This window comes from Budorcas taxicolor, chromosome 5, assembly GCF_023091745.1.
Source record: "Budorcas taxicolor isolate Tak-1 chromosome 5, Takin1.1, whole genome shotgun sequence".
In the NCBI taxonomy this organism is placed as follows: Eukaryota; Metazoa; Chordata; class Mammalia; order Artiodactyla; family Bovidae; genus Budorcas; species Budorcas taxicolor.
In genome coordinates this window covers 2,122,235-2,139,897 of record NC_068914.1, presented here as the reverse complement: position 1 = coordinate 2,139,897, position 17,663 = coordinate 2,122,235, and the positions used below count along the sequence as shown (strand labels likewise).

The following is a 17,663-nucleotide window of genomic DNA, read 5'->3' as shown; positions in this document are numbered from 1 at the left end:
CTTGATGCTCATGGTTCATATTCTCAGGGAAGACTCTCTGGGGCGCCCTCTCTACCTAGGGTGACACCTGCAGCTCCTCTGTTGCCACCTTTCTGCATGGCAAAGGCAATTTCTCATTCAACCTTAGGCTAAAGGTACGGAGATCTGGCGTCCCAGCTTTGTAGGGGATCTCCTACAACTGCCTTATCCTGAGTGTTTTTCCATTCTCAGTGGCGTATAAGATAATGAAACTTCTTGTCACAGATCCTGTCCTAGAGCTGATGAAATATGGTACTTTAAATAGGTTTCTATAGTTTCTATTCAGTAGAACTCCAGAACTTTATATATAAAGTAATTATTAAATTGCAAACCTCTCTTTTATTCTACCTAGTATTTCCTTCTGAAGTCTGTAGCTTTACATCCTAAAAACCTATAGCATATCATACTATATGTCTACAAAGAACCGAATTACCATGTACAGTGAAAAAGTCAGAAAATAAAATGTCTAATTATCATTTATTTTTTCAGCCTAATTCCCAATATTTATGATGATTTATAAATTTTTAGCTGAAAAAACAAAATTTTAGGCTTTTTCCCTCAAAACACTTAAAATCCTAAAATTTGGAAAGGCAAGTTGGCTTTTAGAGCAGACACGCATGATCTGACTTCAGGGACAGAAAAATAAACTTCAAATTATTAAGATATAGTAATGGTATTCATTCTGTTTAGATTTACAACAGCAAAAAATATACTTACTTTTCTAACAAATTAGTATAAATTTCAACTCAGTTTTATGTCTCATAAGCCCTAGTGAACCTTCACTTTCTTTCCTTACTATTTCATTCAGTACAGGGCACAAAACTAAAAATGATAAGCTAAGAAATAAATAGCCCGCTATCAAAAGAAGCCTATGAATTTGTCCCTGAAATATCAAAATCCTGATCATCGATTTCTTTACCTCAAATCTGAACCATGCCCAACAGCAATATATTCAAAAGGAAAAAAATCCTAGGTACACTATGATGTGTGATAAATTACTAAGGGAAGGATATGAGAAAAATGACCTTAAAATAATTCAGTAATATTATTATTATATTATTCAGTAACATTAATAATTCAGTGTGTGATACTTTAAGACAATCACACAACTGGGAAGACCAGAACTAAAAAGAACTCATTTCACTGGGACAGAGTTAACCTGCTCTACTTAACAAAAGCAAACTTATAACTATTTGCAGGAAAGGGCACCCATGATAATAACTGACATTTATTAAGCATGTAACTTCTCATTAATACTTAACTACCCTATGAAGTAAATTATCATTATTCTTTCATTTTACAGATGAGGAAACAGCCGTTTAGAGATGTTAAAAAAAACCTTGTCTGCGGCCACCCCAGCTCCTAGGATAAGAGTGGCAATACCGATCTATTATTAGCTGGCCACTACCAGCGTTGGCTAGACTTTCACCACTGCTATCTCAAGTGCTATGATTGGCCTCTGGGAAAACAAGACAGTCAAGGTCCTACACAAGACAAGATGCGTGAACTCTAAGTACAAACACTGTTTCACAAGGACCTTATAAGGGCATAGAGGAGGCACAGACGAGAGGGGTGGCAGGAAGGCAACGAACTGGTTAGCCTCTGCAAATAAACTAATTATGCCAGTCAATGTTTCTTTAAACAAAGAAGGCCCAAAATGTATCTCCCAGGCAATATACTTTCTTTTGAAAGCACTAATTTACTGTTTTTATTCATGAACATCCACTACCTTGTGTTACGCTGGTCTAAATTCCGAGCATATAAAACCCACACAGTTACAGGACACGTTTACGTACACACAGCATATGCACAACCTTTAGGGTATGCTACTGCACTACTAGTTTTAATGTGGTTTGGGCAGGAAAGTGTACTTTGAACACGATGTTTTTGACCTGTCTGAACTGTCCCCATCAGTGATAAAAATTACAGGTAAGAATGAAAGGAATGTACTTTTCTCTGTGACTCTTCTAAAGTAGCAGAAGAGCGTTTTAAGCTTCTCTGGTTTCCTTGATGAACGTCCTTCAAACAACCTGAAAGAGACCAGAAATAAAAGAGGGTAAAGATGATTTTAAACGCCTTAATGATTCACAAAAAACTAAATCTATATTGCTACCGAAACAAAAGAAGTAATTATTCCAGAAGACAATTCTGAAACAACAGGAAACTGGGAAACTGTCTGGGTTCAAACAGCACCCAGAGAGGACTGAAAGTGATGAGAGCCAGGCTTCCTCAAAGCTGTCCAAATCAGACGGCCCTCTTTAACCACCACGCTCCTCCAGGCTGTCTTCCTGCAGGGAGAAAGCACCATCTGGCCCCCTAAAGACAATCAGGCCAGGGAGTTAATGCTCATTTCCCCCATGGCAAATATTATTGGCCATAATATTACTAGGTCATTACATGATTGAACAAAATGGTATGAGGAAAAAAATCCACAAGATTGCTTGGTGCTGGGGGGCAGCTATGACAACAACAAGCAGGTATGGTGAGATACTGGCGGACTGACCGATCCCTGGTGATCAAACAAATATACCCTTTGTATGGTAACCGAAACACTGGCCACCTTATGTCATCCGGTTTCCAGCAACCTGGACTTGCACAGCTTAATTCAGTTTTCTCTGAAATGGTGTGGCACCGTTATTGGTAACACATAATGCAATTTATCCTGAGGAAAGAAAAGCAAGGCTTTGGAACTATATGACCTGAGTAAGTAGTTCACCAAAAGATTTCCAACGCAAATGCATGCTCTCAGGCACAATAGCTAGCTTCACAAAGGTATTTAAAAATCATAAAGAAATTCTGTGGCTATAAATGATGAAGTATTAGTCATCTGCCTCTAGTCACATACTCTCGCTTTAAAACCAGAAACCCTTCAAGTAAAAGTTCACTTTAATAAGTGCTGAAATGGGTAAAATTTTCCATGATTAGAAAAACAAGCTTATGTAACTATGCAGAGAGGGAAAAGTTAATTCTATGAGCAAATCCTATTGAGTAAATGAAATGAATTAGGAAAAGGGAAGGAAATGCAGATGTCAAATAATCCTGTTTTCAATGATCTGAAATTCTTTATTCAGGGTCAATTTCTGAGAAAACAATTTATATAAACTCTTATTTCCTGAAAAGAATGCTAAATATCAGAGAGCATTTTAACCAAATCTGAAATCTAATTAATGTTAAAAAATAGTTTGAGTGTCTATGTGATAATTTTTACTCTTCTAAAACAATGTATTTTCTAAAATATTTATTAAATATACTCTTAAAACCTAACTGCCCTCTGGAAGAATCTATGAGAACACAGGTTTCAGCTTGGTTTCTTCTGCAATACGTCAGCCAGAATAGAGTTTGTTCAAATCAAAATGATAGTCAAAATGAAGGAGCCACTTGGCAGTTTAATTAAACATCCTGTATCAAATAAATATGATTTACTAAATGAATACCTTGGGATCCATTGCAAAATCCCTTTCCAAGGTTTATCACTTAGTAGAGAGAAGCAGGATAAATATCACTATAAAGGCAGCTTTCACCTTCTTTTGTTTTTAAAGAGATGAATTGATATAGTATACAATTCAATTAAGAGGAAAAAGCTCCTCTTCCACAGAACTGTTGCATAGTGAGTGAAAATGACTACTGCCCTTAAGAAATAATTCCCCCAAACATAAAAGGCATCCCGAGCTTCAGTACGTGGTCAGTTGTTTATAAAATTACATAAAAGTTCACATATTTCATAACCATGATGACAAATTATTAACTTTAAGAGACTCTTGGGACTACAGATTTATTACCCAAGCAATATGGACTTTCCTGGAAGGATTATATGGCTGTTATTATCACCCACTACAAATGAGCACTACTATTTATTTTTCAGGTTCAACTCTTACAGATACAAATCAAACAGAATCTCAACACATTCTTTTCCTTCATTGCTCTAAGTCTAATATCAAATCTCTGTGTAACCAAATATGCTTTCCCATCTTTCTGACGGGGAAGTGTGTGGGGGTTGAGGTCTGGGACACAACGAGGAGGCAGAACAGCAAAGATGAGGAGGGTTTAAAACTCTTGCATCAGTTCTCAGATTTTGATTCGTAGACTTGTGCATAGCCACCTAAATAAATGAGGCAGCAAGTGAAAATAACATAAAAACACAGGCACTCTGCAGGACCGAAAGCCACGGAAGCAGTGTACCATCCGAAGGACGCGCTTGCAGGGGAGGAAGAGACGAAGGCACTGAGGAAAGAGCCCAAGAAAGGGAGAGTCAGAAAGACGGGGCTGGCAAGACAGAGCGCAGAGAAAGAGCAGACACCGGGCCGGAGGCGGAGGGAGGGCGTGAGAGACAGAAACTCACAGAAACACACTCAGAGCGGCAAACACAGAGACTCAGAGCCTGAGGTCTTCTCGCAATCATCAAGCTCCATCCAGATGGTTTTAATGCCTCGATACCACTTTTTTTAAATTTAGATTTTCAAGTCCAAGGCGGTTTTGGTTTTTTGGCTCTGCCACACGGCACACAGGATCTTAGTTGCAGACCACGGCTTGAACCCGCGTCCCCTGCAGCAGAAGCAGAGCTTTCGCCGCTGGACTGCCAGAGAAGTCCCTGAATGCACAGACATATTTAAAGGCATATTGAGAGTAGAGAAGTCCCTGGATGCACAGACATATTTAAAGGCATACTGAGAGTAGAGAAGCCCCTGGATGCACAGACATATTTAAAGGCATACTGAGAGTAGAGAAGCCCCTGGATGCACAGACATATTTAAAGGCATACTGAGAGTCAGCAGGCGCACACGGGGAGATGCACATGAACTAGGCCATACTATCCCCTCCTCATGTAGCGAAGACCTTTCAGCGTCTAACCGAATAGTAATCACAGACCGTTAAAGGGAACAAACAGAAAAGGCCAGTCAGACCTTGTGTTCTAAACAAAACTCCTTTTCAGTAAGTCACTCAAGGGTCAGCTACGCACTAACTGTTTTTCTTTCCATACATATAAAGAAAAACACAGTTTAATGAAATCTTTCCCTGAATGGAATACTGATAACATTACTGGAATTGGATTCTAGACACACACACACACTCCCACGTGATTTCAAGTTAAGGATTAATCCTATTAGTATACAATAAATCAAACCCAAAGCACTATAACCTCCACTTTAAAGTGGAAGCAAATGATAATCCGGAACCCAGCCAGAAAGTCACTCTTGGCTTTGCTGTGAAGCGGTGTGCCATATGGCCCCAGCAGCATTTCCAATCCAGGGAAGAGACAGATGTGAAAGCCTTCTGGGCTGCCCACTGTTGCAACCTACAATTAATCTCTGACCATCAGTTTCCAAGCAATTTCAGAAGCATCAATGCTAATCACATTGGAAGCCTTTATAAGAATGTTTAGGCCCTGAAAGGCAAGCAGGGGAAAAGGTCAGGGGTGTTTAACATAACTAAACAGGGCTGGAAAAACACAACAATAAATAAAAAAGGGAAGACTTATTCAATTTATTGACGTCAGCCTTCTATCACATACTCTTACCATTTTTCTTATGCAATTAACTAGCTGGCCTTTTAAGACCAAATACACTCACACACACACAACTCCCAACTGGCAGAAACTATAATCATAAACAGCAACTACGGCAAAAAAGAAAGCATGCCAGCAACAAGATGCTCCATAATCTGCTTACCAAACGGCTCACCAAACTAGGTACCTGATTGTCCATAAGCCACAAGAAAAAGGGGGAACTACTGGCTGTTTTTCATTTCTGGAGCACACTCAGAGCACCTACTCTTGGGAGGAAGTGAGACATAATGAAACAACACTAAGTTTGAACAGAAGACAGTGTTCAAGTCCCACTTCTGCCACTTAAACTCTTATTCGATAAAAATGCGACTGGGATGCTGTAAGCTTATTTCCTTCATGGTCATTCTAGATTGGAAATAATTCTTACAGATCAAGGATTATTTCAAAGCATAGTTTTAATTTCTGACTAGCTATGAGGTAAAAAAGGCCAACCATACCCTGAATTTTGAACTCCAATTATACCAGTTAACTTGGTGAAGTGAACTACCCTCTCTAAGCCTCCAACTCCTCATCTGAAAAATAAGAAAACAATATTGAATTTATAGGGACTGATGTGAAGATTAAAACTAACAGTACAGTCACTGGTACACGGCAGGCACTTAATAAATACTAGTTATTAGATATTTTTACGCAGAAACTTCAGATAATGCTGAGTAAGTAGAGGATAGAATAAGTCATTACATAATGCCCAGCTTAAAAAAAAATCAACACTTGTTTACATAAAACACTTATACTGTTCTAATCCATATTCTCTTCATTAAGGAAAATGGCTCAGCCTCTTTTCCCATCAATCCTAACATGCCGACACTCGAGCCAACAAGCTCAGTCTTCAGGATAAATCACCACGCACAATGAAAAGAGATAACAGGATGTTGCCAAACCAGCATTCTCCTGTCAAAAGTTTACATGACAAACCAAGATGCTTTAAAAATAAAACATATATTAAAATTAATACAAATTCTGGTTATGGCAGCAGGAAATGAGCAGTCACAGAAGTCAAGGCTTCCCAAGACCTCTTGACTTCTGCCTGTCAGTCATCCCAAACCTACAGTCCACTTTACTGCTGAGGACAGAAGGCTGTCAGTGTTGCGGCCATCAGAGGGCCCTGTGCTCTCGCGTTTCCTCGACAGGCTGAATGGTCAACCGAGAGAGCAGGGGCGGCAATGGTACTGTGTTTACAGGGCTGTCATTAGGAAGGAAGAAGTTACCCACACTAGCTATTTTGGAAAGGCTCAAAATCTCTGTGGGATTCTACTCTCGAAAGCAAATTACAAAAACTGTCTACTTTTTTATTAACCATTTCTGATAATTGACTTGCTCCTCCTGTTTAACTGATTTTTCTTCTGATTAAAAAAGCAATATATGATCATAATAAAAGCAATCTGAAAACACACAGATGTGTACGAAGCGTGTGTATCTCACCACCCAATGGAAATCATATTCTGACTCGTTTTCTTGTCAGTCCATTTTCTGCGCACATACATTTATTATGTATAGGTATAAACACAAAGTATATTAACAGATACAGATATTGGGACATAATTGAGACTGCATTTTTATACAATTTTTTATTTCTTTTAAAAACCTACAATTACTGATTCTAACCACACATAACATCTGTTCCCTTTCTTGTGCTTTTTCTTGTTTTACCTAATGTGGAATGTATATTCATAGTTACCAACAGAGAACCTTAAGCTTTTCTGAGAAAAGGGCTACAAACATTTAACCAAGATATAGTACTGAAGTTATCTGTGACAAGTTTAAATACTGAATTCTTAATGAGTAAAATTTAATGTCTGTAATTTGCTTTAAAATATTCTAGGGAAAAACAAAGTGGGGTTAAACAGGTGAAAAAAAGAGAAAAACCAGATACTGTTAAGTACTGAAGTTGGGTTATCTTTAAAAATACTCATAATACAGTTTAAAAATAACTTATCTAGAAAAGAGGCTTTCTGAACTGATTCACAATTCTTGTCAAAAAAATTAAATCTGTTTAAATCAAAGAATCTTCTGAGAAAGTTTATAACTAAGACATAGTTTATCTTAGGTTTATAACTAAGACATAAGGTTTATCTTAGGAACCATTGAGATATATTACTAGCTGACTATTCGTTCTACAGAAACAAACTCTAAGTAGTCACTGAAACACTAATTCTAAACCATTATTAGAGTTACTTCTTACCAAAACTCAGAATAACAACCCCCAAATCACTGGGATTGTCTCTGGAATTCCAGATAGAAATTTCATAATTTATAGCATCTCTGACAGATCCTAGAGCTGACCAAACATTTATTCCAAATAAACAGGCTACTTACTCCTTGGAGAACCCTTATTACTATAATACTCTTCATGGAAATAGATAATTATATTTCTACAAAATTAAATTTCCACTTCTTTACTTACATACAAAATCTGACCATTTCCTTTTCTATATTAACAAAGAAAATCTGTGAGAGATAAATAGCTCGTAACTAACAGTGAGTCTACTTGTAAAGAAAAATTCTTTAATAATTTTTCAAACAGGCACAAAAGCTGTATTTAATAAACAGGTTCTTTATACAACCACAATTGCAGATACCAAGGTTCTTTGTTTTCTCTTAATCCTATCCCAAATACTAAAGAAATCAAAGGTAAAAAACGCTTAATTATATGAGGCTTAAAGATAAAGCATCTCATGATCCCTAAGAATACAGTGCAGTTTGAAAAGTAAAAGACCAGAGTGAGATCAAGACTGCCACTAACCAGCCACTTAATTTCTCAAATGTTTCATTTATAAAGTTTACCTTCATTTATTCAACAGGGATTTACTGAAGGACTACAATGCATGAGATTTTGTGAAAACAATAAAGAACAGAGCAGATAAGCTCTCTGTCCCACTGAAAGGATTAAACAAGCAATTGTAACAGAGTCAGGTAGGCAGTGCCTCAGGAAAAGCAGGCAACACTACAGGCATGCAGCTGACTGCACAGACCCAGGAAGCGCCCTGGAGGCCTCCCCGCAGACACCCGCCGATCTGGCCCAGCACCACCACACTGACTTCTTTTTCGAAAGCCTCCCTAGCTTCACCTCCACCACTACCCGATTCCGGCTGCCATCTTCTCTTTCCTGTGGCATCACAGTAGTCTCCTCGACCGGGTAAACTCACATCTGGCCCCTCTCCACTCAGTTCCCCTTTGCAGTCAAAACAAACTTTTCAAACTTTAGATCGAATCAAGTGCACCGGCCTCCCTCTCCCCCATATCAAGTCCTTTAATGACTTCCTGTTGCCTTAGGATGGCCTCCCCAGCACAGCCTCCTGGCCTCCGCTTACTTCTGCAGCCTCTGCTCTCTCTCCAGGCTGCAGCCACAGTGGCGTTCTCAGCCCCTGGGCAGGCTGTGTCCAGCCTGCCACACTCCTGTACATGCTGTGCCCCTCTGCCCAGAATGCAATCAACTTTCCTTTCTTCCTTGGTAAAAATATTCCTGCTCACTCTTTCACACTTAGTTCAACAGTTATTTCCTCAAGGAAGGGTTTCCTTATTAGAGTATATCCTTCTCTAATACACTGTCATCATGCTGTGCACCTATTCTTTATATCCGGGGTCCCTAGCCTTCTTGGCACCAGGGACCAGTTTTGTGGAAGACTACTTTTCCATGGACCTGCTCAGGGAGATGGTTTCGGGATGATTCTTATAAGGTGCATGCAACCTAAATCCCTCACACAGGCAATCCCTATATTTACTTTTGTTTGCCAAAGAAATAAAGTAAAATACAATAAACATACCAAAGTGTATTATTTTTAATAAAAATGTATATTAAGAACTAATAAGATAAATTTTAGAATTTTTCTCCTCATAAGAGAGAGAAGCATTTGGGATAACTTTCTATGCCATTGCAAAGAATTGTGACCCCATTTCTCTGCTGCCTTGTGGAGCTGTCAGAAATGCTGTCTTTATACACTAAGTGGCATTGGAAACAATGACACTCTCTGGGAATTCCCTGGTGGGTTCAGTGGTTAGAACTTGGTGCTTTCACTGGGTTTGATCCCTGGTTGGGGAACTAAGATCCCACAAGCTGTGCAGCTTGGCCAGAAAAAAGAAAAAAAAAAGGAAAAAGAAGAAGAAGAAACAGCACACTCTAGGAACACTGAACACACCTGTAAACTAGACCTTAGCCTGCAAGCACCATTCTCCAATAAAGGAAAACCAGGGTTCCTCGAGAAAATGACTAATTCTACAGTTGGGTAATAGAAAATATAAGATATGAGACCAGAAAGTAAAAAAATACTTTAATAATTAAAAAAAAAAAAAAAAGGTTGGGGGCTTTTTAAAAGAACACAGATGCCAACCTGAAGGAGCCCTAATGGCCAAATGGAATAATATCAACTCACAGAATAAAATATATGTGTCCATTCTGATTCTAAAATTGGGTGAGAAGGGATAGCTCTTCTTTACAACAGAATTTCAGTAAATGTAGAAGGAAAGAGAGAAATTAAAAAAATCACAATAGGCCAACAGCACAGTAATAACTGTTAGAGACAAGATCCACCGAGGGATGCTAAAGAGAGTGGGGAGAAACACAATGCAAGCATTTGCTCAGTGTCCACACACCCCCTCCAAGGTATTTATTAATCCCAGAGAAAGAGTCTGTAATGTACAGGGCAAGGTCCCAGCAGACACCAGCTTAGTGAGGCCACTGATCCCCAGTAGTAAGACACACCAACATCGAGAGCCCACTGATACGATGCACAGAGAAGGACACAGGATCAGCTCTCCTGAATCTCTGTCAAAAATGCAATGACCTCACTCCACTTGTGAAAACAATGTCAGTCAAACCCAGACTGAAGAACACAGTATAAAATAACTGATGAGTTGTCTTTAAAAGTGTCAACATCATGAACAAAAAGGAAAAACTGAAGAACAGGGTAGAGAAGACTTAGCAAACTACAGCACTTACCTGCAGGGAATTCCAGCCTCCCCAGTAGCTGCCTAAAGCACTGGGCAGTATGGAGCCCTGTGTATACCGCATTCTTTTCCTATGCTTATACACCGAATGATAAATTAGGCACGGTAAGACGTTAATGACAATAACTAATAATAGAGCAGAATAATTATAACAATATAGTAAGCTACGTGAATGTGGCCTTTTGCTTTCAGAATATCCTCTCGTGCGTATTTAACGCCTTTTCCATCTTAACTAAGCACTTACAGGCAGAGTGGCCATATCTTGTGACTGTAACAGCAAAACTAGTGTGAATCTCTTTTACCTTCACAAATCCATGGAAAGAAGTACTTCACAACTCTTCTCTGACACATTCAAATTGCCATCACCACTACTCATGTGCTTGGGAGCCATTATTAACTAAAATAAGGGTTACTTTAACACAGGCAACGCAATACCTCAAGAGTTGATCTGGTAACCAAGACAGTCTACTAAGTGAGTAAGAGGTGGGATGTCCTGGACAAGCGGATGATCCAAGTCCCAGACGGGAGGGAGTGGGCCAGTACAAGATTCCATCATGCTACTCAGAATGATGTGCAATTTAAAACTTAACAAATTTTTTATTTCTGGAATTTTCCATTTAACATTTTCAGACTGCAGTTGACTACAGGTAACTAAAACTATAGAAAGCAAGCCACAGATAAGAGGGGACTACTGTAAATGCCACGGGGGACAGTGGGAAGATTCTGGAACCAAAAAATAACAGCAGAAAAAAACAGCTGGAATTAAAATAAGGTCAGCTAACAGCATTACACCAATATTAATTTCCTGGCTTTGACAATTTTCCTACGGTTACACTGTATGGGTACATAATAACATGACAATAAAGGGAAGTTAGGTGAGTTATATACAGGAATTCCCAGTACTATTTCTGCAACCTTTTTACATGTCTAAATTAATTTGAAATAAAGTTTTAATGAGACAATATCAAAAATGTAAACTAAAAGAAGCTGCATCAGCATGCCAATGAGCTGTGAACACAGATACAGAACAGAAACGGAACTCTGTCAACTGTGAGCGAAGTCACGTGACTCTGCTCCCTGCCTGCATCTCCTCCGCTCCCTGTCCTTGCTGCCCCACCCCTCAGGGGCAGGAGATGGGGACATTACACACAGTCGACTGGGAAAGAGGGGCATATATTGTAACGATTTTCTGAAGGCCCGCTCCTGACACCGGGGGAAAAATTCACATTCTACCCACAGATCCCATAAAGATAATTCTCATGTGAAGAACAGAGATTGGAGGGGTGAGAAGGGGAGGGTGTAGGAAGAGAAAAATTACATTCATTTGCCAAGAAGATTTGACAATGTTTTTGTGTAAATTATGGAGAAAGCGATAATCTGGGGAAATGGCTAGAATCTGAAACTTTATCACAATAAACTACTTTAATAAAAATTTAAACATGTTTTTGTCTTTCTTTTAAAAACATTGCATTAATAAATTAATCATGTCTGTAAAAAGGGAAAGTCAACTTTAACTCACACTTTACAGAGTCTTCCCTGGTAGCTCAGACAGTAAAGAATCTGCCTGCAGTGCAGGACACTTGGATTCGATCCCTGAGTTGGGAAGATCCCCTGGAGAAGGGAAGAGCTACCCACTCCAGTATTTTGGCCTGGAGAATCCCATGGACAGAGGAGCCTGGCAGGCTACATACAGTCCATGGGGTCACAAACAGTTGGACATGACTGAGCGACTTTTATTTCACTTTCACTTTACAGAAAGGAAGACTCATGGTGCAGCCTTAAATTATTTCGGCATACAAGAAATATAATGTGCAACAAACACCCTGTGAATGAATAATCACATCAAACAGGCATCAGGAATCCAGGGCACGTAGAGGGGAAGGACAGCCTGACAGGGTAGAGAGAACGAGGGCCTCGGAGTAAGACAGGCCTGAGATCAGCCTTACCTCTGTCACCCGCTGGCTCCTCGGCCCCAAGCACGCTTTGCGACGATGCATTTTAATCATCTTGCTTGCAAAATGCCAAAAGTATCACTTAACTCACTGTACTATAAAGACTGAATTCCATAATTGTACATGAAATGTCTGGCAAATCACTCAATGCCAACTTTTTGTATTTTACTGTTAAAAAGGTATTCTCTGAAAACATACCGATTGAAGTTAATATCTGGGTAACTGGAATACTCTGATTTCATCTTAGCATTGCGCCGTGGAAACGTGCAGAAGAAAGCATTAGCTAAAAGACTGGCAATCTGTTCCTGCGACATTGTGATGGAATGATTCATCTTCTGTTTCAGGAGCGGTATTGGCTGATAGAGGAAACAAAAAATACAGACAAGAAGAGCAATAATTAGTTTAGCAATTTCAAAAGCAGAGGCACCAAATTGCATTTGCTAAATTAAGGTAGGAATAATTTCAGGACACTCCTGAATCCCTAATTCAGCAATACGGTTGAAGTCAAGGGCAGTTCATTAAGGATGATTGGGAAAATGTACTTGTTTGACAAAGTGCAGATTTCTAATCAATAATAACGACAGTGAAGAGAACACAAACATTACTTGTATTAGTGACAAACAAGATTCCTTTAGCAAGTAAGAAGTAAAAACACATTACCTTGTAATGAAAAATTAAAACAAAGGATGGAAGAGAAAAATGTAATGTTGAGGTTGGCTATTACTGCATATGCTAAATTTTGTTCTCATTTAAAGATTATTGGACAGACTAATTTTTCTATTTCAGTCCAAAATAAAATGATCTATGGAAAATAAATCAATAAATAAGTACTTTCCTTCTAATTCTGAATCACACTTCACACTGACAATTTAAAAGACCCAAACCTAATTTTATTAACGCAATTAATGGAAAACGCGTGTACAGACTTATTTCCACATAACTTGCAACAACATAGGCATTTCCTACATAACCAAGTTAAGGAAGATGCAGGACATTTTTCCCTCAAGCTTTTTATGTCTGATATGTCTTCAAGTTGTACCAAATCCAAGTTAACTTACCTTTTATTTTTAGCATATTCTACATGAGTATTGTGTTCAGTGGGTTTTATTTTAAATGTTTAAACTGTATGGTTTTAAAGACATGCTGGGAAAGCCAATTTATATATCAGCTGTTAAATTTCAAAATGCTCCAATATGATATTTAGAGGTGCTTTTCCTTCTCCCTTCAGTAAGACCCAGAAAGAATCTTGGATATCTGCATTAATCTCAAAACAACAGGCAGAGAGAATTGTCCCGATCATACTACAGGAATCAACATTAATATGTACATTATTATGAATGCTAATATGACTAACTCATTAACAACATAAACAATTTAACTTGCCAAAGATATATTTGGATACCAAAGTGAAACGTTAACTTTTACAGCAAAGGTTGCCTTTGTAGTCGAGGATGGAGGACAAAACTAAGATGCTCTCCCCATCAGCACACTAATGGAAGGACAAACAGTTTTAAGCCAGGAAAGAAGATGACGGCCATGAATCTGATTTTGGTTCCACCACCTGAGATGTTATAGACTACAAACCTGGGTGCTCTTGAATACGTATCCCCTTAAATCCACCTTCTCTCTAAAGCACGAAGGAAAGAGCAGAGGAGAGAGGGATTCCTATCAACAGGCTGTGCTGTGCTTAGTCACTCAGTTGCGTCAGACGCTTTGTGACCCCGTGGACTGTAGCCCACAGGCTCCTCTGTCCACGGGGATTCTCCAGGCAAGAATACTGGAGCGGGTCTCCATGCCCTCCTCCAGGGGATCTTCCCAACCCAGGGGATCAAACCCAGCTCTCCCGCATTGCAGGCGGATTCTTTACCATCTGGGCTACTAGGGAAGTCCAAGAATACTGGAGTGGGTAGCCTATCGCTTCTTCAGGGCATCTTCCCAACCCAGGGATTGAACCAGGGTCTCCTGCATTGCAGGTGGATTCCTTACCAGCTGAGCTACCAGGGAAGCCCCCCAAACAGACTATATTCTGTCAATTATGAACTACAGTGAATTAAAGAAGAATTTAGTTAGGCACTATGGAGAAGGAAATGGCAACCCACTCCAGTATTCTTGCTTGGGTAATCCCATGGACAGAGGAGCCTGGCAGGCTACAATCCATAGGTCGCAAGAGTCGGACATGACTTGGCGCTTTCTTTCTTTATGTTAGACCTCGGGAAACAAAGATGATCTCCCTTCAGGAAGAATGTAATCTAGGGAAGCAGATATATAAAGACATAAATTACAAAATAATGTGCTAAGGATGATCTGAATGACACAGGAATGATTAACTTTGGCTGGGAGAGGTAGGAAAGTCTTCACAAGGGGCAGGGTCCAAGAGGTAGTGAGAAATTTTATGACCTAGGGGAAAAACCAAGGAGGAAAAGAGAAAAGAATGAATATGAAATATAAGCAAGCAAATAACTTGCAGTATAAACAAGAAGAGTTGTAAAATGAACTAGTGAGGTGAAATTATTGCTATGTAATATTGGAAATGTCACAATAGAATGCTAACAAATATGGCACACTGGAAAACACTCAACATTTGGAATCAAGTATTTGGACATGGCTTCTGGTTACCCCAAAGGCTATGTTTGTGTTTTCTGCGGTGTTCCAATGACAGATTGCAATGTGTGGGACCATCCTACACCTTCAGGAACTGCTCCACCCAAACTGTCCCTAGGGCTCCTGTGGATCAGCAGTGTCAGCAGAAACCTGGCTAGCATCCATGCAGCCAAGGGGCTGGCCCTAGAAATCTCAGACAGAGGCAAACTCAAGCTACTGTTGCGGGAAATAGAGGAGGACAATTATGAGCAATAAGCCAACAGTCCCTCATAGCTATCTGAAAATACAGCCTACAAATTCCCTGACACCCCCTCCTTGAGAGGCAGAGTATGAGCCAGATGCAGTGGCGGCGTTCTAACAAAGAGGAGAAGCAAAGAAAGCCACCGTGCGCGCCTTCAGACACGAGGCCAAAAAAGGCACTGACCCTTCCTCTCTCCCTCTTTCCGGTGGCTTTTTCTGGGAAAGTTAAGCGACCACGTCATGAGGACACCCATCAGCCTAGAGTCCCATGGCAAGGAAGTAAGGCCTTCTGCCAGCAGCCACGTGAGTGAGCCAGCTGAGAAGTGGCTCCTGCAGCCTCAAACCTTAGGACGACTGCAGTGCAGGCCATTACCTTGACTGCCACCAGGAGAGAGCCAAGTTAGAACCAGTCAGCTAAGCTGCTCCCAGATTCCCACCAGAATCTGAGATAATACGATTTTCTTGCTTTAAACCACTAAATTTTAAGGTAGTTTGTTAGACAGCAATAAATACAACAAAACAACACAGATTCTTTCATTTTAAAAGTTAAGAATGTATCATGATTAATGGGAACAGTTTCAGTTTACAAGGTGAAAAATTTGGGAGATGGACGATGGTGCAAGTTGCCTAATAATGTGAATATATACTTAATGCCGCTGAACTGTACAGTTAAATATGGTTCTATCACAATAAAAAAGCATTTAAAAAACACATACATAAAAAAGGAAAAAAAAGAATGTACGGTGAATTCATTTGCTTTACAGTGGGGGAGAGAAGAGGAAGGAGGAGGTATTAAACCATTTCGAAGATAAAATGTTCTAAATCGACTAGCATGTTTTGAAATACTGACTATTCTTTTTTGAAAGTTAAAGACTGTCTTAAAAACAGAAACAGAAGTATGAGTGAGCAAACACCAGCACTGAACCGAAGCTCGGAAATTGAGTGCTGCATTTTTAATGGCCTCTCGCAGCGTTCTCCTAACCTCTAACCTTCTCCCTAGCAGAGCAAAATTATCAGGCTCTGGCAAAAACTGTTTCCATCTCTCTCTTCTCTCTTTTACCTTGATAATTCAAGTTTAAACAAGATTCAACTGCAAGTCTCAAGAAAGCTACTGAGGAAGAAGTCATTTCCACCAACCTGGGTACAAATATTTGGCAGACAGAGTGCAATTTTCACCATATCAGGCAAAATGGACTGACACAAGTGCTGAGCTTCTGCTTCTTCTAGTACCTGAAAACCAACAGAATATGTTACCAGTGAATAATAACCAATGAACAAATGTCTGTTCTTAAAATTAAACTACATATCTGCTTTTCAGAGGATCCCATAAAAAGGCATATTACCATCATGGAATACACGCAAAAGTGTAACAACAGGTACAGTCAGGAACTTGTAAGTTGATTTCCAAATGTATGTAATTCACCTTAATGTCCTCTGAAAAGGAATGATGTATCCCACGTGTGAAATCTCTCTCATATCACATCCACAACTAAATAAAATATTTGCAAAGGAAAAGCAGTACATTCTGCCCTTGGTTACTTCAACTAAAAACTATTAGACCACCAAGAACTCTTCGGAAGCCCTCAAGTGTCTACAGCCTATAATTTAAATAACTCACCATAAAAGCCACACATTGTTTCAGAGCAACTTTTATGTGTCAAATCTGATCTACTGGATAGTAAACAAAAAGTTCCAGGTGACTCAGAATTTTCCTTTCACAGGGACCTTTAGGAACTTAAAACCACAATTTCTGTATCATAATTCAAAGTACAAGAAAAACGATATTTATGACCCATTTTTGTCTTATAACTTCCCATCTCTTCAATGCTTTAGAAATTACTTTAGTCTATTTAATCCAATTTTTCTCAAAACATCAGAGCAATTCTTTCAAAACAGTGAAAATGAAAACACTCTTAATTTAGACATTCTATATACACAGTCAGGATTAAACATGTATCTATCTGAAATCACATCTGAACTGGATAGATGAGGTCTCAGTTATAATCCAGTCTGATCCTGTCATTATTAAAGAGAAGAGAAAACTGAGGCCAAGGAGGTTACCCTCATTATCCTAGACTGAATATGTGAATTAGCAGCTAAGTCAGAACTGGAACCCAAGTGTTCTGGCCTATACTCCACGGCTCTCCCCCACTTCTCGACGTTACCATGTTTGCGACTGATGAGGATATAGACTCTTTAAAAATATCTAGATTCCCTTAGCTAAGAGGAGCTAAACTGAAATAAATATGCATTTGTCTACCTACAGCTACACACTGTATGTGTGTAAACAGAAAAAGTAGCAAAAGATGATTTACAGTCACCTTGGTTTTACAAGGAGGTTTCAC

The 17,663-nt window shown here is 39.3% G+C and overlaps 1 protein-coding gene across 2 annotated transcripts in view; it reads right to left on the bottom strand.

The window, feature by feature from the left end:
• Positions 1-17,663, bottom strand: part of PARG (poly(ADP-ribose) glycohydrolase) — a 118,024-nt gene that overhangs the window by 51,324 nt on the left and 49,037 nt on the right. For both annotated transcript variants that reach the window (XM_052640046.1, XM_052640044.1), the window contains exons 8-10: positions 16,456-16,548; positions 12,676-12,833; positions 1,969-2,048 (exon numbers count right to left, since the gene is read on the bottom strand). In XM_052640046.1, coding sequence (XP_052496006.1) covers positions 1,969-2,048; positions 12,676-12,833; positions 16,456-16,548 — 331 coding nt within the window. The remainder of the gene's footprint in view (positions 1-1,968; positions 2,049-12,675; positions 12,834-16,455; positions 16,549-17,663) is intronic.